The sequence below is a fragment of the Lytechinus variegatus genome, chromosome 1 (genome assembly GCF_018143015.1).
Source record: "Lytechinus variegatus isolate NC3 chromosome 1, Lvar_3.0, whole genome shotgun sequence".
NCBI lineage: Eukaryota > Metazoa > Echinodermata > Echinoidea > Temnopleuroida > Toxopneustidae > Lytechinus > Lytechinus variegatus.
The window spans coordinates 89,876,031-89,897,867 of record NC_054740.1 but is presented as its reverse complement, the minus strand read 5'-3'; the positions used below and the strand labels follow the sequence as shown (position 1 = coordinate 89,897,867).

General features: G+C 34.7%; 1 protein-coding gene across 1 annotated transcript; it reads left to right on the top strand.

The window, feature by feature from the left end:
- The first annotated feature begins 73 nt into the window (after positions 1 to 73).
- Positions 74 to 15,007, top strand: LOC121427958 (ribose-phosphate pyrophosphokinase 4-like). The gene is made up of 8 exons (XM_041624540.1): positions 74 to 313; positions 5,015 to 5,147; positions 7,053 to 7,125; positions 10,887 to 10,980; positions 11,243 to 11,361; positions 12,066 to 12,256; positions 12,978 to 13,054; positions 14,673 to 15,007. The coding sequence occupies exons 1-8, from the start codon at positions 167 to 169 to the stop codon at positions 14,898 to 14,900; spliced, it is 1,062 nt and encodes a 353-aa protein (XP_041480474.1). The 5' UTR covers positions 74 to 166; the 3' UTR covers positions 14,901 to 15,007.
- The last annotated feature ends 6,830 nt before the right edge of the window (positions 15,008 to 21,837 follow it).

Below are 21,837 nucleotides of genomic sequence, written 5' to 3'. Positions count from 1 at the left end.
CCATGCCAACGTAAAGATCGAGAAGGACTTTGGAACTGAATACATTCATAATGACTTCGTTCAGTAGTGGGTTACTGAACTAAACACTCGTCGATATCTAGTCGAAAACTTCAGTAAAGATATATCTCATGTAATTGATGATTGAGTGTAACGTTAAGTAAGGAAAATGGCTTCTTCGGTTAGGTCAGCTTTACTGTTTTGCCACCCATCTATGGAAGGTCTGGCTGAAGACATTGCAAAAAAGTGCTGTGCAGCAAATTCAGAGCCATTCATCCCGGTTGTGACTCCAGTTTCCCCTTTTTCTTTTGCCGAGGTTTGTATATTATTAACTCACTCTGTCTGACAGTAGTACGGTACCGGTGGTACCGTACATCTGTGATTCTGTCTAACCCAGGCCAGGGAGCTCCGGCCGCGCGCTTGGCCAAGCGGGTCGGAGCTCCCGAACATCTGTCATGTCTGTACTTGCTCAGTCAGGCGTAGCTGCTGGAGGCTTCTGGCCTGGGGCCCGTTTCTCAACACCTGGATAAGTTAGTCATATCTTTATGACTTTATCCACTAACCACAAAGTTAGCTCCAATCTTACTAAACCTGTTTCACGAAAGGCTTCCTAACTAGAATACCAAACGTTAGACATCTGGCAGCCATCTGTTTCGAGGAGTTTTCAATTTTTAATTTTTAAAAAAATTTCTCGTACCCAGATGGCTCGCTATCGTGCAGCCACCATTAGGGGGCTTACAATGCGAAAGCCCCCCGTCGGGGCTCTTTAATTTTTGTCTTTAATGAATCAAACTTTTGAAAATTAACGCGACCGAAATGCAAATTAATTTTCCCTCTTGGCATTAATTGCCAAAAAAAAGGGAAAAAAAATCCAGTTAAAAGGAACAAAAACAGTTACCTCGGCTGTCACGCAACTTAACTTCCCTGTTTTATCCGAACTTGGTACATAAACATATGGCCATTGAGTCCCCTGTACAGATTGCGTTAGAACTTCGGTCTCAGTATTTGGTGAGTGAAGCCAATGCAGTTCAGCTGAACAACCAACATAACCATGATAATGCTTTTGATCTATAGAATACCTTGATATACGATACCGTATACAATCGGTAAAAAGAGTGGACGAGACATAGCCAGGCTTAGTCACTAAATAGCATTATTTTCAAAAAGAAAAATTATGACGAAATTGAAAATATTGTGATAAATTTGGAAATACATAAATTTAATATGCATCATGCATACTTAAACCAGGAAGACTGGAGCATTCAATTGCTGAGAAAATTGAATTATGAACAATTCATTTCATGACAAAAAATCACATGTGGACATTGAGATGGGTACCCCCCGGGATATCAAATTTTAATAAGTTTATGAAAGTAAACCATAATGATTTCTTTGTAAAATGATAATTATACAGTCATTTACGATTCCAAACATCAAAATATTGTTTAATTTTAACAATATCTTTTAAAATCGTTGATACTGAATCATACAATTTGACAAATTATATGCATAAATTAGAGATAGAATTTATCTAGATGTTAATAGGGGTCTGAAAAATGACAAATGGTCATTTTCAAACGTGAGTGACACGACAATCGGAGAGGTTTAAGGGCTCATATCTTCAAACTTAAAGGTTATGAATCAATCATGACTACTATATTATAAACAATGTAGGACTGGCATGGGCCACTGCGAGTTTGATTTGAATTCAACAATTCGTTTAGTAGATATGATTAAAAAACGGTGCGTGAGTGACACAACAAATTTTGGACATGGGTTTCTGACCACTAACACATATGGTTGGATTCGTGCCCAAGTAGTTGTCATGGAGTACTGTGAGTACCAGTAAATGGACATAAATAGTGTACCTATCTAACACATATAGTCAAAATCAATCAAACCTCTATGGAAAATGGTACCCTCCTATATACCTTGAGTGACACGACATCCATAACGTGAGTGACACGACAAGTGCAAAAATACAACATTTATCTCAACATTGAAAGTATTTTTTGCATGATCTAGAAGAGTAAAATACCATTAACGAAAAACAAGCTTAATTACATAATAACTGCTTTCTTTAAAGTTCATAATATGTCATCCTGATGTTTTATTCTTGGTTTATGGTCATATTTGCCCATCAACTCACATTCTCTATACCATACCACATTGTCACACTAGGGCTTCTACCACTCTCCTCTTTAGAGGAAGAGGGGGCACTTGAAGGAGGTGTTATGAGGTCTTGGCATTGACATCAACTCAAACATTCTTTTTGTGGCCTGATATCATTCAAAACTTTAACTCTTTCTCCCTATCTGTACATGAAAGTTTACAGGTTCACACAATTCAGCATCCACAACGGATGGAATAATTTTTCCTTGTAAGAAAGGTATTCTCAATAGTCACCAACATCATCTGGCATGGTCTGGTAGCCAATGATGTCATGTATGACTCCTTTTTCTTGAAATACTGGATTACAATATTATAATATTTTAGGCATTGTACAAATAGGACATGGCAGTTTCAATGTCTTTTTTGGTACCAAACCCCAATCACGTTGCTGCACACTTCAGATGGACTATCAGCAAATCCTTGAGAAACTTGGGAATTCATCTCAACAAGCATAGGTTTTCTCCTGAACACTGCTTGTATGTGGACCCTCCCAAGGCAGTACATGTAGGCACTGTACCAAAATTCAGAGCTATGCCTTTAGCTGGAATCTTGTACCTTTTCATTGCTAATTATTTGATCATATACCATACCACGGGAATCCAGGGAAAGCCACAAGGTGAAAGACGCAGTCAGTACCTGATTCTTGCAGTCTGCTACTATTACATAATAACTACAAGTCATTAGCCTTTCCTTTTCTAAGCCCTTGGATGTCACACTAAAGTCCAATTCAGCATCCCAACCAGGCTCCCTTTATACCTCAATAGCTTTTTCCCCTCGAGGTCCAGCTCTGTTCTTATCAGGGTACCCCCCCCCCAAAGAAAAAAAAAATGATCTACTGGTACATGGCAACCCATCCAAAGTTGCTCAAATCAAAATGCGGTCTCGGTTGGGACTTGTTGGGACCTACATGAACATGCATCATTTTGTTGTAATGAATATGTGTAAATGCAAATCTGCTCTGAACACACATCGGCCCGCTTACGGTAGTTTGCTGTTCAGACCCTACATGTAGTTAATCACTAGCGGTATGAATGGTGGCTGAACAAATAATGATTTTGAACTTGGCATGTAGCTGCTTCAAGCAATATCCAAAAATGTTCTATCAAATCTCAGTACATTCTCACCTGAAATGTTTATGTTTTCTTGCAAATTTGTTTATTTCATGTCCTGGAATACAAGCTTTATGGCAAATGAAAAGGTTGATTTAATCAATCAGAAGGAAAAGAAAAATATTTTCTTTTCCGAATTTGAAAAAAATGTTTGGTGGTGATGGTGATCTCTTATATCCCATGTATACTACTTTACCACTAAATTTCTGCAAATTTAAAAAAAAGGATCCCTGACTTTTCTAAAGCTCTATGAGTATAACAAAGAAATAACATTGCTCAAAAGAAAGGTGAACTTTCTGCTCATTTCTGGAAATGGAGACAGAGAATGTTCGAGTAATACCTAGGTACATGTATGACTTGAAACATCACCATCACCAACCCTTCATGCATTGTAAATATGTCCATTGCTAAAGTATAGTGGTTTTTCTCTTGATACATTCATAATTTTGTGTTGATTGATTATTCTTAATCACAGTACATTCACCAAAATATGAATTAGGATCCGAGTCTTCACACCAATGGAAAATTGTCAGGATTTTTTAAACCAAGGCAACCACGGAGAGGAGAGAAAATAGATGAACTCAATGTCAAATTCAATATTTCCATAAAAAGGAGTAAAATTAGGAAGATGGAGGAAATTATTAGCCTAAAATAGGCCTAAATGATGTCAGGAACAACATTTTGACTGTATCTCTGGTAAAACGCTTCAAACATTACTGGATGTCCTTTTTTATACACAATATAATACTGTGAGTGACACGACATTTTGTGAGTGACACGACATTGTGAGTGACACGACACAACTTTAACAGTTAATGTTAGCTTTACCTTAACACAGTGGACCAAGTTACTTTATATACAATAAGGTACAGATAAACTGTATTTGCTCCAGTACTGGGATAAATTAATTTTCAGAATACACAGCTCTAGAAAACGTTTTGCATTTAAAACGTGAGTGACACGACAACCAGTTTTGAAAACTTTGAAACCCAATTTTTTTCAGAAAAACACTTCACAGAATTTTTTTTTGCTATTAGGAGTTACATGTAGATACAATACACAGCTTGTATCTTGCCAACAAATGTGCTTCTAATACAAATTTTATATTGTGATAGGCAATATGTGAATTTTAATGCAAAAATCAACATTTTGTAACATTTAATTTCCCTTGCATAAAATTCACTGTATCTCACGACATAATTAATACTTTTATGTAAATGAAATGGAAAAAATATACTTTAAGATGTCTAGTTTCAAAAAACATTGATGCCTAATGATTTCTAGCAAGTTTTAATTTTCACCCCCATGTCCACTTTTGTTTGAAAATGACCAAATACGAGTCAAGTTATGGATGGCCTGACGTGGTAGAATCTTTATCAATTAAAATACTATTTCAGAGTGAATGGCTTTGTGAAGTGTTACCAACAGTTTTATAGTTTCTTTGTATTACAATTATCATTGAATGCATTATGATTTGTCATGTCATTTTCATTTACACGTATTTGATGTACGTAATTCGTAAAGTGGCACTGCGGATAAAATTAGCCTAAGTTAGTCCTAACGTTAGACGACTCTGTAATGATACTTTAAATAATTTGTGTATTTGTCTTTTCATCAAGGAGCCTTGACAGTTGACACGGACCCTATAGACCTGTGTGTCGAAAGTAATAAATAGTAGGAAGTAGTAGGCATGGTAGGAATGAATTGTATTGACACATGATTGATTTTCATTCCAGTCTGCAGCAGAAGAAAGGCGACTGAAGAAATTTCAACAGGTTCAATTTGTCAAGACGATTCAATGGGATAAGTTCAAAGATGGATGGCCTAATCTCTTCATTGAGAAAGTCAGAGAATGCGCTGGAAGGGATGGTAAGTAGCATGTGGTTTTTTTCTGTTTTTACATCCCATTTGCTTATTCACACTTCATTAATGTCCATTCATTCTGACCTTGGAGTCCATAGCATGCCATCTTTTTGATATAGGCCTAGATCTATAGAAAAATGATGGGAGATAGAAAGCTGGGGACTCTCAACTATTTTGTTGTATACATGGGAGACCACTGGTCTTCAGAACTACCCTTGCTTATTGATTAATTCTATTTCTGCATCATATGCAGAGATGTGTTATTACAAATTGAGTAATAACAAGCAGTGAAATATCAAGAAAATTTGTTTTTATTCATTAAAAAGAATGGTAATTTAAAGGTCAAGTCCACCCCAGAAAAATGTTGATCTGAATAAATTGAGAAAAATCAAACTAGCATAATGCTGAAAATTTCATCAAAATTGGATGTAAAATAAGAAAGTTATGGCATTTTAAAGTTCTGCTTATTTTTCACAAAACAGTGATATGCACAACTCAGTGTCATGTAAATGAGTCAGTCAGTGATGTCCATCACAGTCAGTGATATCCCTCACTCACTATTTCTTTTGTTTTTTATTGTTTGAATTATACAATATTTCATTTTTTACAGATTTGACATCAAGGACCAAGTTGACTGAACCATATAGTATTAAACAATACTAATTCCACATGTTCAGTGAGGAATTAATCGTTGTTTCACTTGACAATGAGGAGAAAATTAAAATATTTCATATAATAAAATACAAAAGAAATACATGTAGTGACTGGATGACGTCATCAGTCTCCTTATTTACATACCGACCAGGATGTGCCTGTAACTGTTTTGTGAAATTAAGTGAAAATTTAAAATGTCATAACTTTCTAATTTTGCATCAGATTTTGATAAAATTGTCAGTGTTATGCTTGTTGGATTTTCTCTTTTTATTCAAATCAACATTTTGTAGGGGTGGACTTGTCCTTTAAAGGATGCAGTAGACCGCCAAAATAAACGATTAAGCTTCATAATGATGGATTGGCGGCCTCTTAAAATACAGGTATTCCAAACATGAATCATAAATGTTTCTATACTATTCACAATAAATTTGGTATCAAAGGAATAAACAAAAGAACTTCTTGTGTTCCTTTAAATGTTTAATTAGCCATTGATTTGTACCTTCCTCTGTAATCACATTAATGATTTGCCTCTTTTTTTTGCTTTATGAAACAAATACAACTATGCATACCTTTTTTAAAAGATAACTTTAAATGTATGCAACTTTTATTTTGGGTAGCAGAGCAATCATCCTATCCTACAGGTATATGTAGAACAGGACAGTTGTAGATGAAATTATGTGAGAAAAAACTTTAGTTGTGATTATGGGGGCCAGATAATTTCTTTAATTTCATATTTGAATCTTATTTATGGTGACCCAAGAATCTATATACAAATAGCCAGTGGGCAGAAAGTGGCAGCCATTTAAAATTTGGGGTTTTCTGTAAATTTTTCCTTATGTTTTTGCATTTAGCATACCTCCTTATTTTCTTTGTTGGTTTTTTAATGAGGCAATTTCAATGAGAAACGGATTTCTCAAATTATAAGGAGAACTCCCCCCCCCCTCGATCTCTTCTCTTTATTCATATTCATGGGAAATTTTATTTGTGTATTTATTTTGGTCATGTCACCACTTGTTCAAGGGAGTTTATTTACTAACCATATTTCCCCATTTAAGTTATGTCATTCTATGGTACCTCATTAAATATTCATTGACAAAAAATACTGTCGGTGTGGTTGCTCGTGTAACATATGCATGTAGAATTTTCTTTATCAAAGAATTGTGATTTGATTATGCCATAGATATTTTTCTCTCACCATTAATACCAGTTTTGTTCTTTGTGTTTTTGGTTTTATCATACTTTCTTGTTACTGTGCAGTCATATTTCTTGGAAGTTTTCATTCCCCTGAGGTGGTGTTTGAGCAACTCTCAATAATCTACCATATGCCAAGGTATTCATTCAACTTTTCTTACAGCAGATCTCTCATACCCTAATGACACCCCCCCCCCCCCCGATATTTCTTTTATCAGGAATTCTTTCAGAATCATAAACTGCCAGGATTATGTGCCTGTACATGTATTTTGCATGTTTATTAAAAGAAAAGTAACCATAATACCCCCCCGTAAATCACCTAAAAGGTGACCTGGGGTGACTTTGGAAAACATCTTTAAAATGTTTGTCTTTGTTTCGCCCCATCTTACATACATGTAAGTAATTAGCAGGGACTGAGAGTATCTTTGGAAAAGTGGGATGTAAATAATTAAATATATCTAACTTTAAACTAGAGAGTTCATATCCACTCAGCAAAGTGCTGAAGGTGCTGTTATTGTTTTCTTGGCTGTGGACATGGAATGGAAGTTTTTTTTAAGTCTCGCGCGGGGGGGGGTGTTGGAATGAGCCTTATGCTGCTCCTTCCCTGAGAATTTCACTGCTATCTACAATTTGTTATGAATAAATCAGCCTATAGCATTCACAACTATTTCTACATGTAGTTATTTTTCCCCAAAACATTAGTGTGTTGTTAGTGCTTATTATGCAAATTCTATGCTTCATTTATTTTCTCTACAAAATCAATGTATAAAGTCTTGAAATTGAGTATAATTTATTGAAATCTCTCTGTGATGTATTGTCAACACAAAAAACTTTACTCACTTTTATTATTTGCTTTAATGCTTAAAATATGAATAATGTTAATTGGTAATTACACCATGATAGTTGTATGATTTTGACTGGCCGTGAGGGGAACATCAAATATGTGGCCCGCAACAGAATCATATTGGCCCGACTCTTTAGAAGAGGGCAATATGGTTCTTTTAAGGGTGACATATTTGATGTTTCTCGAAAGAAGAGTCATTCAATATTATTATTACCCAAGGCTGTACAATATGTAATTCAAACTATTATTTTGAACAATTTATATGCCTGTTTGCCTATCAATACTTATGATTTCAGGTTATTCAAAAACTTAGTGAAGTAACCCTTGATAAGCATTTGTGATGGAAATTGTAACCTTGAAGTCATGCATCATGCATGGCACGCACATACACTCAACCCGTATAAAAATGCACTTGGGTTGCGTTTGTAAATAGTATGTAAGTATTTAAAATGCAAAAGAAGAATACATTTTAAAGTTTGCATGAAAGTGTCTCCAATACCCTAATAGGGGTGACATGGGTCTAATACAGTTCATGTATATTTATTGTCATTGTCGTTGGATTAGAAACTTGTTCCAGCCAGATTTCTCAAATACTGAGATTAGCAATCAAAATCGGCTCCTACAGCGCAAGTGCACTAAAAATATGGCCAATATTGCCCTCTGTTTTGTACAAGATTCCTATGGGTAAAGCCCAGGGAGGGCAACATGGCAATAATAATAATAATAGTACATTTCTTAAATACGCATAACACCTACAGGTCTCTATGCGCGAGTGACTAAATCAAACATTCTGAAAAAGGTGGGTTTTTAATTGAACTTTGAATTTCTCAAGCTGGGTAATATTTCTTAATGTCGATGGAAGAGAATTCCATTGTGCTGGTGCAGCTTTCTGGAAAGCCCGATCCCCATATGATTTGGTCTTGACAGTAATTTCAGAGAGAAGATTTTGTGAGCCAGAACGGAGATTACGCTTAGGTTTATGAATCTGGACAAGTTCTTGAAGATAAGCAGGGGCAATACCATGAATACATTTGAATGTTAATATGAGAAGTTTATATTTGATCCTTGATCGAATGGGTAGCCAATGAAGGTCAGATAAAATAGGGGAGATGTGTTCAAATTTTCCTTTTCGAGTTATAAGTCTTGCAGCAGAATTTTGGATATGTTGTAATTTATCGAGAAGCGATTCCGGTATTCCGAATAGTAAACTATTATTATTATCTAAGTGACTTAAGATGAAGGCATGTACTAATTTTTCTGTTGTTTTCCTATCAAGATATTTTCTCATTTTCCCAATTTTGTGTAACCCAATTGCAGCAGCCCTACAAATATTGTTAACATGGGACTTCATTCCTAATTCCTGTTTACTTCGTTGGTCTCAGATTGAAAGTAGCCGGCGAAAAAAGACTTTAATTTATCTCCTAAAATGCCTTGTATAGGTAATAATGTGTCATATAAAAACAGGCCTTAAAATTATAATCAAGAAATTTATCATGGAAGGTTTTCACACAATTAAGTGCTATTCAGTATGTACCTATGGTACTCACTCTTTGCATATCATTTTGATATTTCATTTAAGTTGGTTACAGTATCTTTCTTTGTATTTCTGTGTGCTTTGTTGTTGCTGTTGCTTTGTCTAGTTTTTATGATTAAACATTTCCAGCTTACATTAATAATTTTCCATTATTGTTCATTCTCTTAGTCATTGTTTATCCATGCCATATAATTTACAGTTTTATAAATCACTGTTAAATCTATATCTTTCTGTTACAGTAAAACAATCCTTTTTTTTAGAAAACATGGACATTCCATTTTTGTCTCGCCTGCAGAGCAGAGCGAGACTGTAGACACCTCTTTTCCGACGGCGGGTACGGCATTGACAATATTGAAATCTTAACCAAGGTTAAGTTTTTGTACAATCAACGTAAATTGTATTTTGACCTAGTTCATGAAATTTTGACAGGGTGATAGTGTATCACTGAAGGTCCTGCCTGAGTTTCAGGTCACACGACCAACCTCAAAGGTCCCTTATACCTTGGTCACATTTGTTCTACGGCGGCCGTACGGCGAGTCAAAAACAGCCGTTTTAACATTTTTTGTACCAGCTTCATAGGTCATTTGAATAAAAATGAATAAAACAACTGTTTTCGACTCGCCGTACGGCCGCCGTAGAACAAATGTGACCAAGGTATTAGGGTCAACAAACTTTGTCAATGTTAGGGATATTTGTGGAATTTTATGGATCTAGTTCATGAAACTTAGACATAAGAGCAATTAAGTATCCCTAAACATCCTGTGCGAGTTTCAAGTCACATGACCAAGGTCAGAGGTCATTGATGGTCACCAAACTTTGATAATGTTGGGTATTTGTGGAAAGTTCTGTCATCATATTTCAAAAAGTTTATAGAAATAGTTCATGAAACTTGGACATAAGAGTAACCATGTATCCTTGAATGTTCTGTGCGTGCTTCAGGTCACATGACCAAGATCAAAGGTCAATGAACTTTGGCTGTGTTGGGGATATTTGTTGAATTGGCATCAAACTTAGACAGCTAGTTTATGAATCTACAGATGTCATTCATGAAACATAGACCTAAGGGTAATTAAGTATGAATGATTGGTTTGCACACATCTTAGGTCACATGATCGTAGTCAAAGGTCATGTTGGGTCAATGGACATGGTATTTTATTTTCATACACCAGGGGAGTGTTTCATCAACATTTTCATCCGACAAGTTGTCAGATCTGACATCTTTCTCTGACGTTGATTGGCTGAGAGGTACTGTTTCTGTGGTAACTGTCGGATAAAACGTCCGACAAGTCCTTTCATGAAACGCCCCACTGTATGATTATTATCTTTTGTGAATAGTTATTCAATAGCTGTTTTTTTTTAAAGTCAGCACTGCTGCTATATCGAACTGCGTAATGCAGGCGAGACTGCCAGAATCGTTCCACTTGTGTAATCAGTGAATACCAGTCTTAGTTTGATATATCTGCCATTTTCTAACCTTTTAGAAATTAATGTTCTCTTTTTTAAAATTTTTCCATCAATGTAGGTATTTAGCCAGATCATTCAAATTTATTCTACCCTATTTTCCCACCGGTACTATGGAGAGGATAGATACAGAAGGACAAATAGCTACAGCTAAGGTATTGATTTATTGATTGTTTTTATATTGGATCAGTATGTAAGAATGTACCTGTTATCAAAAGTGCAAAGAGAGAATAAGATATATTTCTTTAAAGATGAAAAGAGAAGCTTATTTTACAATTAATTTTGACATTAAAGCAGAGTAGATGTCATGATTCATAGGACTACATGGATAGAAAATATTTGAATATTTTGAAATATAATTGTATGCAATACTACAAACTTATATTTCATTTTTGATATGATTATTTTTGTTACTAGGTTCTGGCAATGCTGCTTTCTGCTATTCCTTCAACGGCTCGGGGACCAGCTCAGATTGTCATGTTTGATATTCATGCTCTGCCTGAGAGATTCTACTTCTCTGATCAGGTTATTCCAAGGTGAATTAGTTTTGTCCCCTCCCCCTCTCCCCTGTTCAACTTTTGAGATTAAATATGAGAAATGGGTTATTGATACAACACTACATGCCTTTTCTGAGTCAGTATCACGCTACTAAATGGTTCATGTTTGTGATTTGTGTATAAATCAATTGACATTGGCTTTGATTTTTAAATCTGTAAACTGGAATTAATTTTTGATTGTAATTTGTCTAACTGGCCATTAGCATGGTTTGAGAAGGGGATTGGGGACATCCTGCACCCACCTTTTAAATATACCATAGAGTTATTCACAGTTTTTCAAACAGTCTTCAAGCTGATCAAAACTTACCATATTGATCATGGTATAGAATACCATAACTGTTAACTTTTCAGATTCCTGTGAATAGTTGAAAAACAAGACGAGTGTAAAAAAACGTCACCACCAGGGTGTTACAGCCTCTTATATGAAAAAATTAAAAATTAGCAGACAATATAATGTTATCACCATTGCCATATTTTGAAATACAGCTTTTCTTAGCTGACTTAATTGTTTTGAGATACTTATTTTGAGAGGCAAGATTTTAACATCCCAGCGATGCAGTGTGTCTGAACCAGTCTAAACTAGCACACATTTATACCATTTTGCAATGTCACCAGAACAGTGATTCTCTTCTGTTGGCCATTGATAATCGAATAGAGAGTTATTATTTTTCATTAAATTCTAGACTGGAATCGGCCATTCCCTTACTAGTGAAGGAAATCTTTAACATGCCAGATGATATCCAGGCAAACCTTAGTGTTGCATTTCCTGATGAAGGTGCATATAAGAGATTTCATCAAATGTTTGAAGATTTTCCAAGTATACTCTGTACTAAGATACGAGATGGTGATCATAGGATCGTCTCTATTAAGGAGGGTAAGTTCTTCTAGTTTGGTTTCTCATGTCAACCTGCTTTTTCTTCTCCTCTCTCCTTCATCTGTTATCTTCTTTTCTTTCTTTCTTTCTTTCTTTTTTCTCCCCCTCCCCTCTTGTTTTATTTATTTCCAGTTTAATTCTTTCATCTATTTTTACTTAAAGGATCCTTTCTACTTTGATCGGTGTTCTGTAATTTTGTTGGTCATCATTTTGGTTTTTCCCTGTTACTTTTCTACCTCCCTCTAGTTCTTTTTATTTATTATTATTATTATTTTTTTTTTTGGGGGGTACATTTCCAATTTTTACACTTCTCTTTTCACCTTTATTTTCCCCATTTAAATTTCCTGCTGAATTAAGTCACATTTGAATGATTACTATTATAGTTTCTTTCCATCAACATTTTCTGATTACCATTTATTATTTGTTTATTCATATGATATTTTGTGATGGATTTTAATGTTATACTTATCATAATATAATGTTTGTATATTTGTAAAATCTATACTGTGTGCAAATGTTACTGGCCGCAAGATACAATTTGTAATAAACCCTGAAGAATATATGTATATGTATTTTTTTATATTGCTTTTTGAACCACTCTTCCTTTATTTTATTAATTTCCCCTTATTGCATTTTATTATTGTTCTTCTTCCTAATTTATGTATATTATTTATGCAGTACTTCAAATTGTTTTCAAAATCTTCCTTTATTTTGGAATAAGGTGAAACATTTGGACGTCATGTGATCATCATAGATGACTTGATACAGACAGGTGGTACACTCATAAATTGTGCAAAGGTAAGACAACTCAAAGTTCATCAAAATAGAAACAATATTGATATTTTCTTTATAAGTTTAGACTGACAGTTATGTCAGAAATTTTTCTTTTGGATTTAAAGATGTCAATTATTTAAATAGAAAGCTTTCTTTTATGTTTTTGACTAACAAATGAAATTATAATATAGCATTCAAAAGGTAGGAATAAAATATTTTTTATTCACCAAAGCACCTGTATAAATAAATGGGAAGCACACTTCCCATTAGTCTTTCCCTGAACTGATGCACATAAGACATGTTTAACCTGCAAAGAAGAAACCATAATATATGAATTCAGCATTGAATTGAATTTATTTTGTTAAAAACAAGTAAAAACAAGAAAATGATAAATGTGAAATTAACAAAATAAAAATGGAAGGAAAGCCCTCCTCAGCAGCATCAATAACGGTGCTGCTGGTCTACTGAGGGGTCCTCGGTAGACCAGATTGGGACTAGTGTGTCATTCCTCACTTTCAAAATGTCTCCCATAAACGAGACTATCATATTATGCACTATATACATTGTACATTAAGACAAAGGGCGACCTGCAAACTTTGATGTACAATTGAATCATGATCAACTGTAGAGATCACTTTTGCTTGATGTGGCAAAACGTGTGTATCGAATGGCAACCATCGAAAATGAAGAAATACTACAGGCCAATCCCACTTCCATAGGTTAATTTCATTGATATGAGGTATAAACTTGAATGTCAATGTTGAAAGTAAGCTCGAATAAAAAGTACCAAACAACTAGATGTAATGTATTAGCATGAGTTGTGCTGCTTTCAATTATAGTTTTAAAAAAAATGCACAAAACTACAAGTTTCCATTTGGTAAAATTCTGTTATTGAGAGTATATTGAGTATATTGAGAGTTACCTCCAAGGTGCTACATAAGCACTTGCACGGGGCAAGTAAAAGTTAGATTCGGGCTGTTTTGAAGTAAAGACCAAAACTACTTGCCTGAAATGAGAAAGCAGATTCTCACAGTAGAATGACCCAAATTAGGGTCAATGTGATATGATATTGACCCTAATTTTTGTCATGGCAGGCAAGATAAAATCACTTTGGAAAATATAATGCAATATCAAGGTACATCAGTTCATATCAAAAGAAAGTAAAAGGTCAATGGTTTAAATAACCAAAAAACTTTCCTTTGAAGAGGTAAAACTTTTCTTTCAAGGATTTTTTTCGGGCAAGCATATTCCAACTATTTAAAAATTTAAAATTTAAATTTAAATTTAAAAAAAAGTGCTTCTAAAAAGTTATGTAGCACCCTGCCTCTTCGATTCAGATATGTCAAATTACAGAATATCATAGTATTCTCCTAATGATGATATTGAATGAGGGTGGCCTTTTATAGACCAACACATGCCCACAATAGAATACATGTTGTACCATCAAACCTCTACACTCTTTCCTAGCCATAGAAACCTTCAGAAGTTATTACGATAATGATTAGTTACTTTTAAGGACTATTTTTTTAAACTACATGTATTGCTCACTGAGACTTATCAATTTTCACATGAAAGAATTTGCTTCTTTACCAACTTCAGAGCATTGATAACACTTGCTGTTTCCTTGTTTTTTTTCATGTAGGTTTTACAGAAGCACGGAGCACTCTCTGTGAATGCATTTGTGACTCATGCTGTCTTTCCTCAGCATTCTTGGAGAAGGTTTTTGGAAGATGATGTTAAATTGGATACTTTCTGGATCACAGACTCTATCCCGCATGCCAAGCATATTGCTCAGCATCCTCCTTTTAAGCTCCTCTCCTTGTGTGATGCCATCTCTGAGACTTTGCTCAGCTATGACCTCAAAGAGTGAAGACTGCTAGATATACAGTAAACCCCTTTTTAGGCTGGTATTTCTTAATCCAAGATTTTTCCTAGTTCAAAACTCTGATACTCCCATATATATATATATATTCTTTCATATATGTATATATATATATATATATATATATATATATATATATATATATATATATATATATATATATCCTTTTTTTTCATTTTGAATTTAAATCTCACTAAATTGACAGACACTAACTACTATGCACTGAGCCTTGGCTGCGGAAAACTGTTGCTTTTTCAAACTTGTATATTTGTAGCTATGTACTTAATTCTAAAGCTAGATATGGCTCCTCTGCCTCTGAAAGTATACTGCATAGTATATTCACACTGTTTGTCTCATGAATTCTTATTTTTTTCTCCATATCTCTTTTCCTTATCTTGTACTCTCACTCATCCTATGCAGCATTAGCTTAGGATATTGTTCCTTCTGAAGTTTGTATGCATGTATGGCATACTAAACACACCTTGGGCCCGTAACGCAGAACTTAGCAATAATCGTAGAACATTTTTCTACAATCGATTCCATGGACTAAACTGTACAATCAATCGTGAAAATCAAGTTTACGATCGATTGCTAACCTTTGTGTTACAGAACCCAGGACGGAACTTATTGAAATTAAGAGGCAGCACAGAAACTTGTTTTGGACAGGTGCATGATAACTGAGATGATACATGCACTAATCACCTGACCAATTTGATGATAAGTCTTTTTTGTTTCTGACTGGCCTTCGTCATGTTGCTTATCTCCTGCTTAACCCCAGAATATTTTTCTTCCTTTTTAATGTTGGCTTGCACTGAAACTATGGGGTTAACCCTGCTTTTATTGAGCTTTGCATGGAATGGGAGTATCAATGGGCCAGTGTCATTAGAGCTCTCTTGAATATTGAACATTAGGAGCCATGAGATTCATTCTTGCAAATAATCGGATGATATTCTATAAAGGTAGATGTCAATAAAAAGAATTGATATATCGACGTCTACCATTGAATTATGCATCATTGGAAAAGATTGTCATTGAATTCAATGAAAGGTCAAAAGGTGCCAGATCTGACCTAGATGTTTTATGTACGTTTTCAAATGCATGCCATGTGCATATATCAATCATTAATTTATTCAGTGCAATATTTCATCTTTTTTGGATTAATCTATTTTCCTGTTTTGTTTACTCGTTCAGTTTAACATTAGAGAGATTGACACTTGAGATTTGGCAATGATGAACATAGTAATTAATACTTATTATCCAATAGATATCACTTATACTTCTGCATCAGAAATATATGTGGTCGGTTGCATACTTTTCTTCAGTGCATTATTGTGTTCTATTTCATATAATGGTCCTTGCAGTATCCATGTCTCTTTTGTTATGGGAATATGATATTACACTGGCAGTCTACATTAGCTGATGAAATAAATATGAAACTGTCTTTGGGTGTGATTTGTCAAAAAGTAATAATGTGATAAAATTAATTCTTTCCACCAAGAAGAAAGTTTATGAAGATTCTATTTTGGATCGCTTCAGTCTTTGAGATGATATACAGTGTATGCATTGAAAAGTCATAAAGAATTCTAACAGACATTACATTTATAATACCAAAGCAATTACTGTAGTGTAGGCTTCTGGGTTGGTGTAATTAGTAAAGTAAAGTAAATTTTCTTTTTATCTAGACAAAAAATTCAGATGTCAACACTTTCATTTCTTATGGAACATTTTTGGTGTCATATATATATAAAAAGAAAAGTTCAGACAATTTCAGTGAAATTCCTGTGGCATCTGCATTAGAAGATAATGGTGGAAATTTTATTGCAAGTACTTATACATATTTTTTAAATATTATCGTACTTGTCCTGTATGGTTTTATTTATCTTTGATGCAAATAACATATGGAACTTTTGATCTCAAAATCTTGTTCAACATGTTTATAACTTAGTCAAATCCTTAACCTTCAATTCATTTACACATATTCTGTATGTGTGAAGATATTTTCTTTGTATTAATCCTTTTGAGCTCTGTATGTGTGGATATCAGATAACAATATATACATGATATTTAAGCATAATCATGAAGCATGTACTATATATGCAAATTATAATGGAAGCCCAGTAGTCATGTTTACATTTATTATAAGTAATAGGTTATAATTACTTGATTTGTTATTCTTAATCAGGCACATTAGATTTGCATTATTGCAATCATCTTCATGTATTTTGACTATAGTTGCAGATATTCCATTTCTCTCTTATTGAAATGTTTTTATTGTATATACAATTATCATAGAATGCTTACTGTTGTGCAAAGTAGGTATTTTGTAATTGTTTGATATCAACGATGAACTTATTGTACTCTTCTCAGGATATATGATAAAAAACACTTTATAGAATTTATATTTTCCTTTGTTGTGTTTATTTTCAGAACCTGATAAGCTGGTTTATTTTCATTGATTACAATTGTAGATTAAGGTCATATCTGGTATATCCTTATCCCTTTCTACCTTTTGAAAAAGAAATATTGTGTGCAATGCATAGTCATACATCTTGTACATTTCATTCATTCAATATTTATATACAAACTACTTATAGAATTACTTAGATGATTTGTCAAGTTTTATGATAAAAGCATAGTCTTCTTGCATAATCAAGTAAAACATATTTGTATTAGCTTCAACTGCTTTTGGATTAATGGGAGAGAAACAATCTTATCAGACTTTACTATTCCTCCCTAAACAGTTACTTTTTAAGTATTTGAATTAAAATGATGTGCAATATATGAACATGTCTAAATTGCAGAGGAATTTTAAATGAGCATTCATTTACTGACTTGCCAGTTATGTCAAAGGATCAATGCATTCGTAAATATTGTTTTAATACATTTCTCTTTTTTTATAAGATATTCTTGAATATATCAAATGCTCATGCCATGTAGTCATGATTAACGTTTTCAAGTACTAGATTAAAGGCTGCTTTGTTTGTTAGTAGATGAGTGGATTATTGTGTAATATTAATCATCTTTTGTGATAATAATCATGGCAAAAATAAATGATTTGGTTGCAAATCATAATAAAATCATGATTTTCACCTGTCTCAACATCTGTAAGTACAATTTACATACTGTTATTTGGAATGTTTGACAAAGAGTTTACAGTATGACTAAAAATCACACTTAAATTTCGAGATCATGCTCATGCATACTTCTGTGAAGTCAGTGGCGTACAGATAGGGGGACCTAGGGGTGTTTACCCCCCCCCCCCTCCTCCCTCAGCTATTTTCACAACCAAGGAAAAGAAGAGAAAAGGAAAGAAATGAAAAGAGTCAAATAGAGAACAGTCAATAATAGTAATTCATAATAATTTGATATAGCATGCCCTTCAAGCTTGCCCCCGGAGCTTGCCTCATTGTGAAGGTGTGATCTATTTCTTGTTAAATGTCCCCCTTTTCAGAGCGGAATATCAAAATTTCTCAGATCACGCTCGCATAATTTATCTAGGAAGATACTTATCCTTTCTCATGATTACTTAGTGAAATATAGATAGTTATTTTTCTGCCCCTCCCTATTGTATGAAAACATCAAAATAAGTTTAATTTCATGCAACAGAAAAGGGAAGGTGGGAACTTGACACCATGATCCCACCTATACAGTGCGTCACAGAAAAAAAAACGATGCCGAGAATAAGCTATGATTTATCATAACTTAATCACAAATACATGTACGATAGACAAATGACCTACCAATATAAAGCTTAGAATCCCCTCTTTCATCTGATAGTACTTAGATTATTCCCCTTTCATGCATGAGTGAGCAGAAACAATTTGAAGAAAGGATGCCAAAAACTCATTTGGCGGGGGTATCTGAATTTCAAAAAGAAAATCACATGCCTAAAAAGGTCAATCTGCTCTTTTATTTGATACCTTAATCCAAAGAATGGTCAAGAAGTAAAAAAAGTTATGTTCCCTCGAATCAGCGCTTGTATTTCCATAATTTCATTACATAAATGTGTTTTCACCGGTTTCCCACAGAAGCTATCGCATGGTTAACAGATATTGAACTTTTTAAACATGTGGTTTTCTTTTTGAAACCCAGATACAGCCCGCCAAATGACTTTTTGGTACCCCCTCTTCAAATTGTTTTCGCTCACTCATACGTGAATGAGAAATAATTTAAGTAATTCCAGATGAAAAAGGAGATTCTAAGCTTTACAATGGTAGGTCATTTGTCTATATTGTATTTGTGATTAAGTTATGGTAAGTCATCGATAAATCTCGGGTTGCGTTTTTTGTGGGACGCACTGTATAAATATGAAGGCGTACGTACAACTGTTTTCACAATGCTTGATTAAAAATTTAATAACTTTGTAATCAGATTTTGTCAATTATTCTGACACTGCGTTTTGCGCAGTAACATTTTATAGTTTACTGCATGACATAGATTTAATTATTTTTAGCCATAGGAGCGTTTGATGAAAGGACTTGTCTGACGTTTTACCCGACAAGGCATGATTTATCTGACAATTACCATAATAACGATGCTTCTCAGCCAAACAAAATGAACAAAAGTTATAAGATCTGACAACTTTTCGGACAAAAATGTTGATGGAACGCTTCTCCGGAGTTCAATAATTATGATCGGTGTCAAGTGTTTACAGCATTAGTAATGATCAAACAGCATTTTAAAAGAAATATATTATAACCTCCGAGGGCGACATCACCCTGGGAAGTGGGGGCGCGTACTAGGGATGTGTGTGTAGGAAGAATGGGTAGCACCCGCTGGAATTCTGATAGATGTGAAAAAAATATAAACGAACAACAAAAATGATCTTAAGTTTTAATTGAAACCCGTACATTTTTGTGCTTGTCAAATTTCTCAAGAACAAAATGACTTTCATTTTTAGTGCACCTTTTTTAGCTTGTCAAACCGACATCAGCACCCCCAGTAAAAAAAAAATCGTTCCCCGGACCCTGTGCTAGAGGGGGTGTTTTGGCCAATGGGAAACAGGTTAGAAAAAAAGTATCTTCCATTCAATCTCCTAAGCTAGGGCCGGGAAGAGTATCTTCAATTTAATCTCCTAAGCTTGGCGCACCTCATTACCGTATACGTTTACCTATAATGATTATTCAAATTTTTGCGGAAATCATTTTTCACGACTCAAGCGGAAAGATTTGTTGACAGTCATCGCCACTCGCTCAGAGCAGTTGCATACAGATGGGGGGGGGGGGGCACGTGCTTCCCCCAAATTTTCATGACCAAGGAAAAAAAGAGAAAAGAAATTAGAGAAGGGAGAAGTATATTTAATTTCTGAATATTATGTAAAAATCTATCTCAAAGTTGAGTTTTGGTAATAAAAGTGTTGAAATTTTTGCTCGCTCTCTTTGGTCTCTTGCAACTGTTTAAATTTTTTCCTGTTATGATACACCACATACTATGGAAGCTTAAAAGTGCCACCGAGATGTTGAGATAATTATCTCGGGAAGTCGACATCTTGATAGCAAAATATAAGATGACGAGATCCTGGATCTCATCATGTTGACATCTTTTAGAAGAGATGATGAGATGACGAGATCCTGGATCTCATCATGTCAACATCTTTTAGAAGAGATGTTGAGATGACGAGATCCTGGATCTCATCATGTCGACATCTTTTAGAAGAGATGATGAGATGACAAGATCCTGGATCTCATCATGTCAACATCTTTTAGAAGAGATGATGAGATGACAAGATCCCGGATCTCATCATGTCAACATCTTTTAGAAGAGATGTTGAGATGACAAGATCCCGGATCTCATCATGTTGACATCTTGTAGAAGAGATGATGAGATGATGAGATGATCTTGTCATCTCAACATCTCTTCTTAAGATGTTGACATGATGAGATCCAGGATCTTGTCATCTCATCATCTCTTCTACAAGATGTCAACATGATGAGATCCAGGATCTTGTCATCTCATCATCTCTTCTACAAGATGTCAACATGATGAGATCCGGGATCTTGTCATCTCATCATCTCTTCCAAAAGATGTCAACATGATGAGATCCAGGATCTTGTCATCTCATCATCTCTTCTAAAAGATGTCAACATAATGAGATCCAGGATCTTGTCATCTCATCATCTCTTCTAAAAGATGTCGACATGATGAGATCCAGGATCTCGTCATCTTATCTTTTGCTATCAAGATGTCGGCTTCCCGAGATAATTATCTCAACATCTCGGTGGCACTTTTAAGCTTCCATAACATCACCCCTCAAAATTTTTGCTCATTACGCCACTCGCTCAGAGAGGCCTGTGGAAAGACTTTATGATATTAGATAGAAATAAATCATACTGTAAGATATTTTCAAAGTTCAAGTTTTATTAATACGCAATTGTGTTATATTGAGATTCTTTTATCCGGGAAATGGAGAGGCCTACTGTTCATCCACTTTGGAAGGCCGGTACATCCATTTGCAGAATACAGCTCCAACAGCGCCCCCTGTCCAGCAGACTGCGACGTCAAGGAAAATTTGTTTGAAGAGAATATTAGAGACGCATTCATTCGTTTTGCTGTCAAATTGGTCTAGTCAAACGAAACAAAAGTAGTGCGTATTTACTTGCTTTTACCAAAAAAATATATAATTAACAAACAGGAAGACAGGGTTGCTAAAGCTTGCTTTCCTCCCGGGTGAACATATCCTAACCAAATCACACACTGCAAAAACAGAGTGTTGATCGCATCAGTCTGGACCAAAATGTATGGATTACCGTGAGGAGTCGAAGGACCGGGCTGAGGACCATCGATATCTGGCCGAAGGAGCGAATCATACCAACTAAAATCGTCTAGAGGATATCATGCTTCATAGTTGTCTTGTAATTAAACAAGGATTTAAATTATCAGAGATGAGGTGTCACTTGACAAGATTTCTTATAGGGGTTGCTTGTAG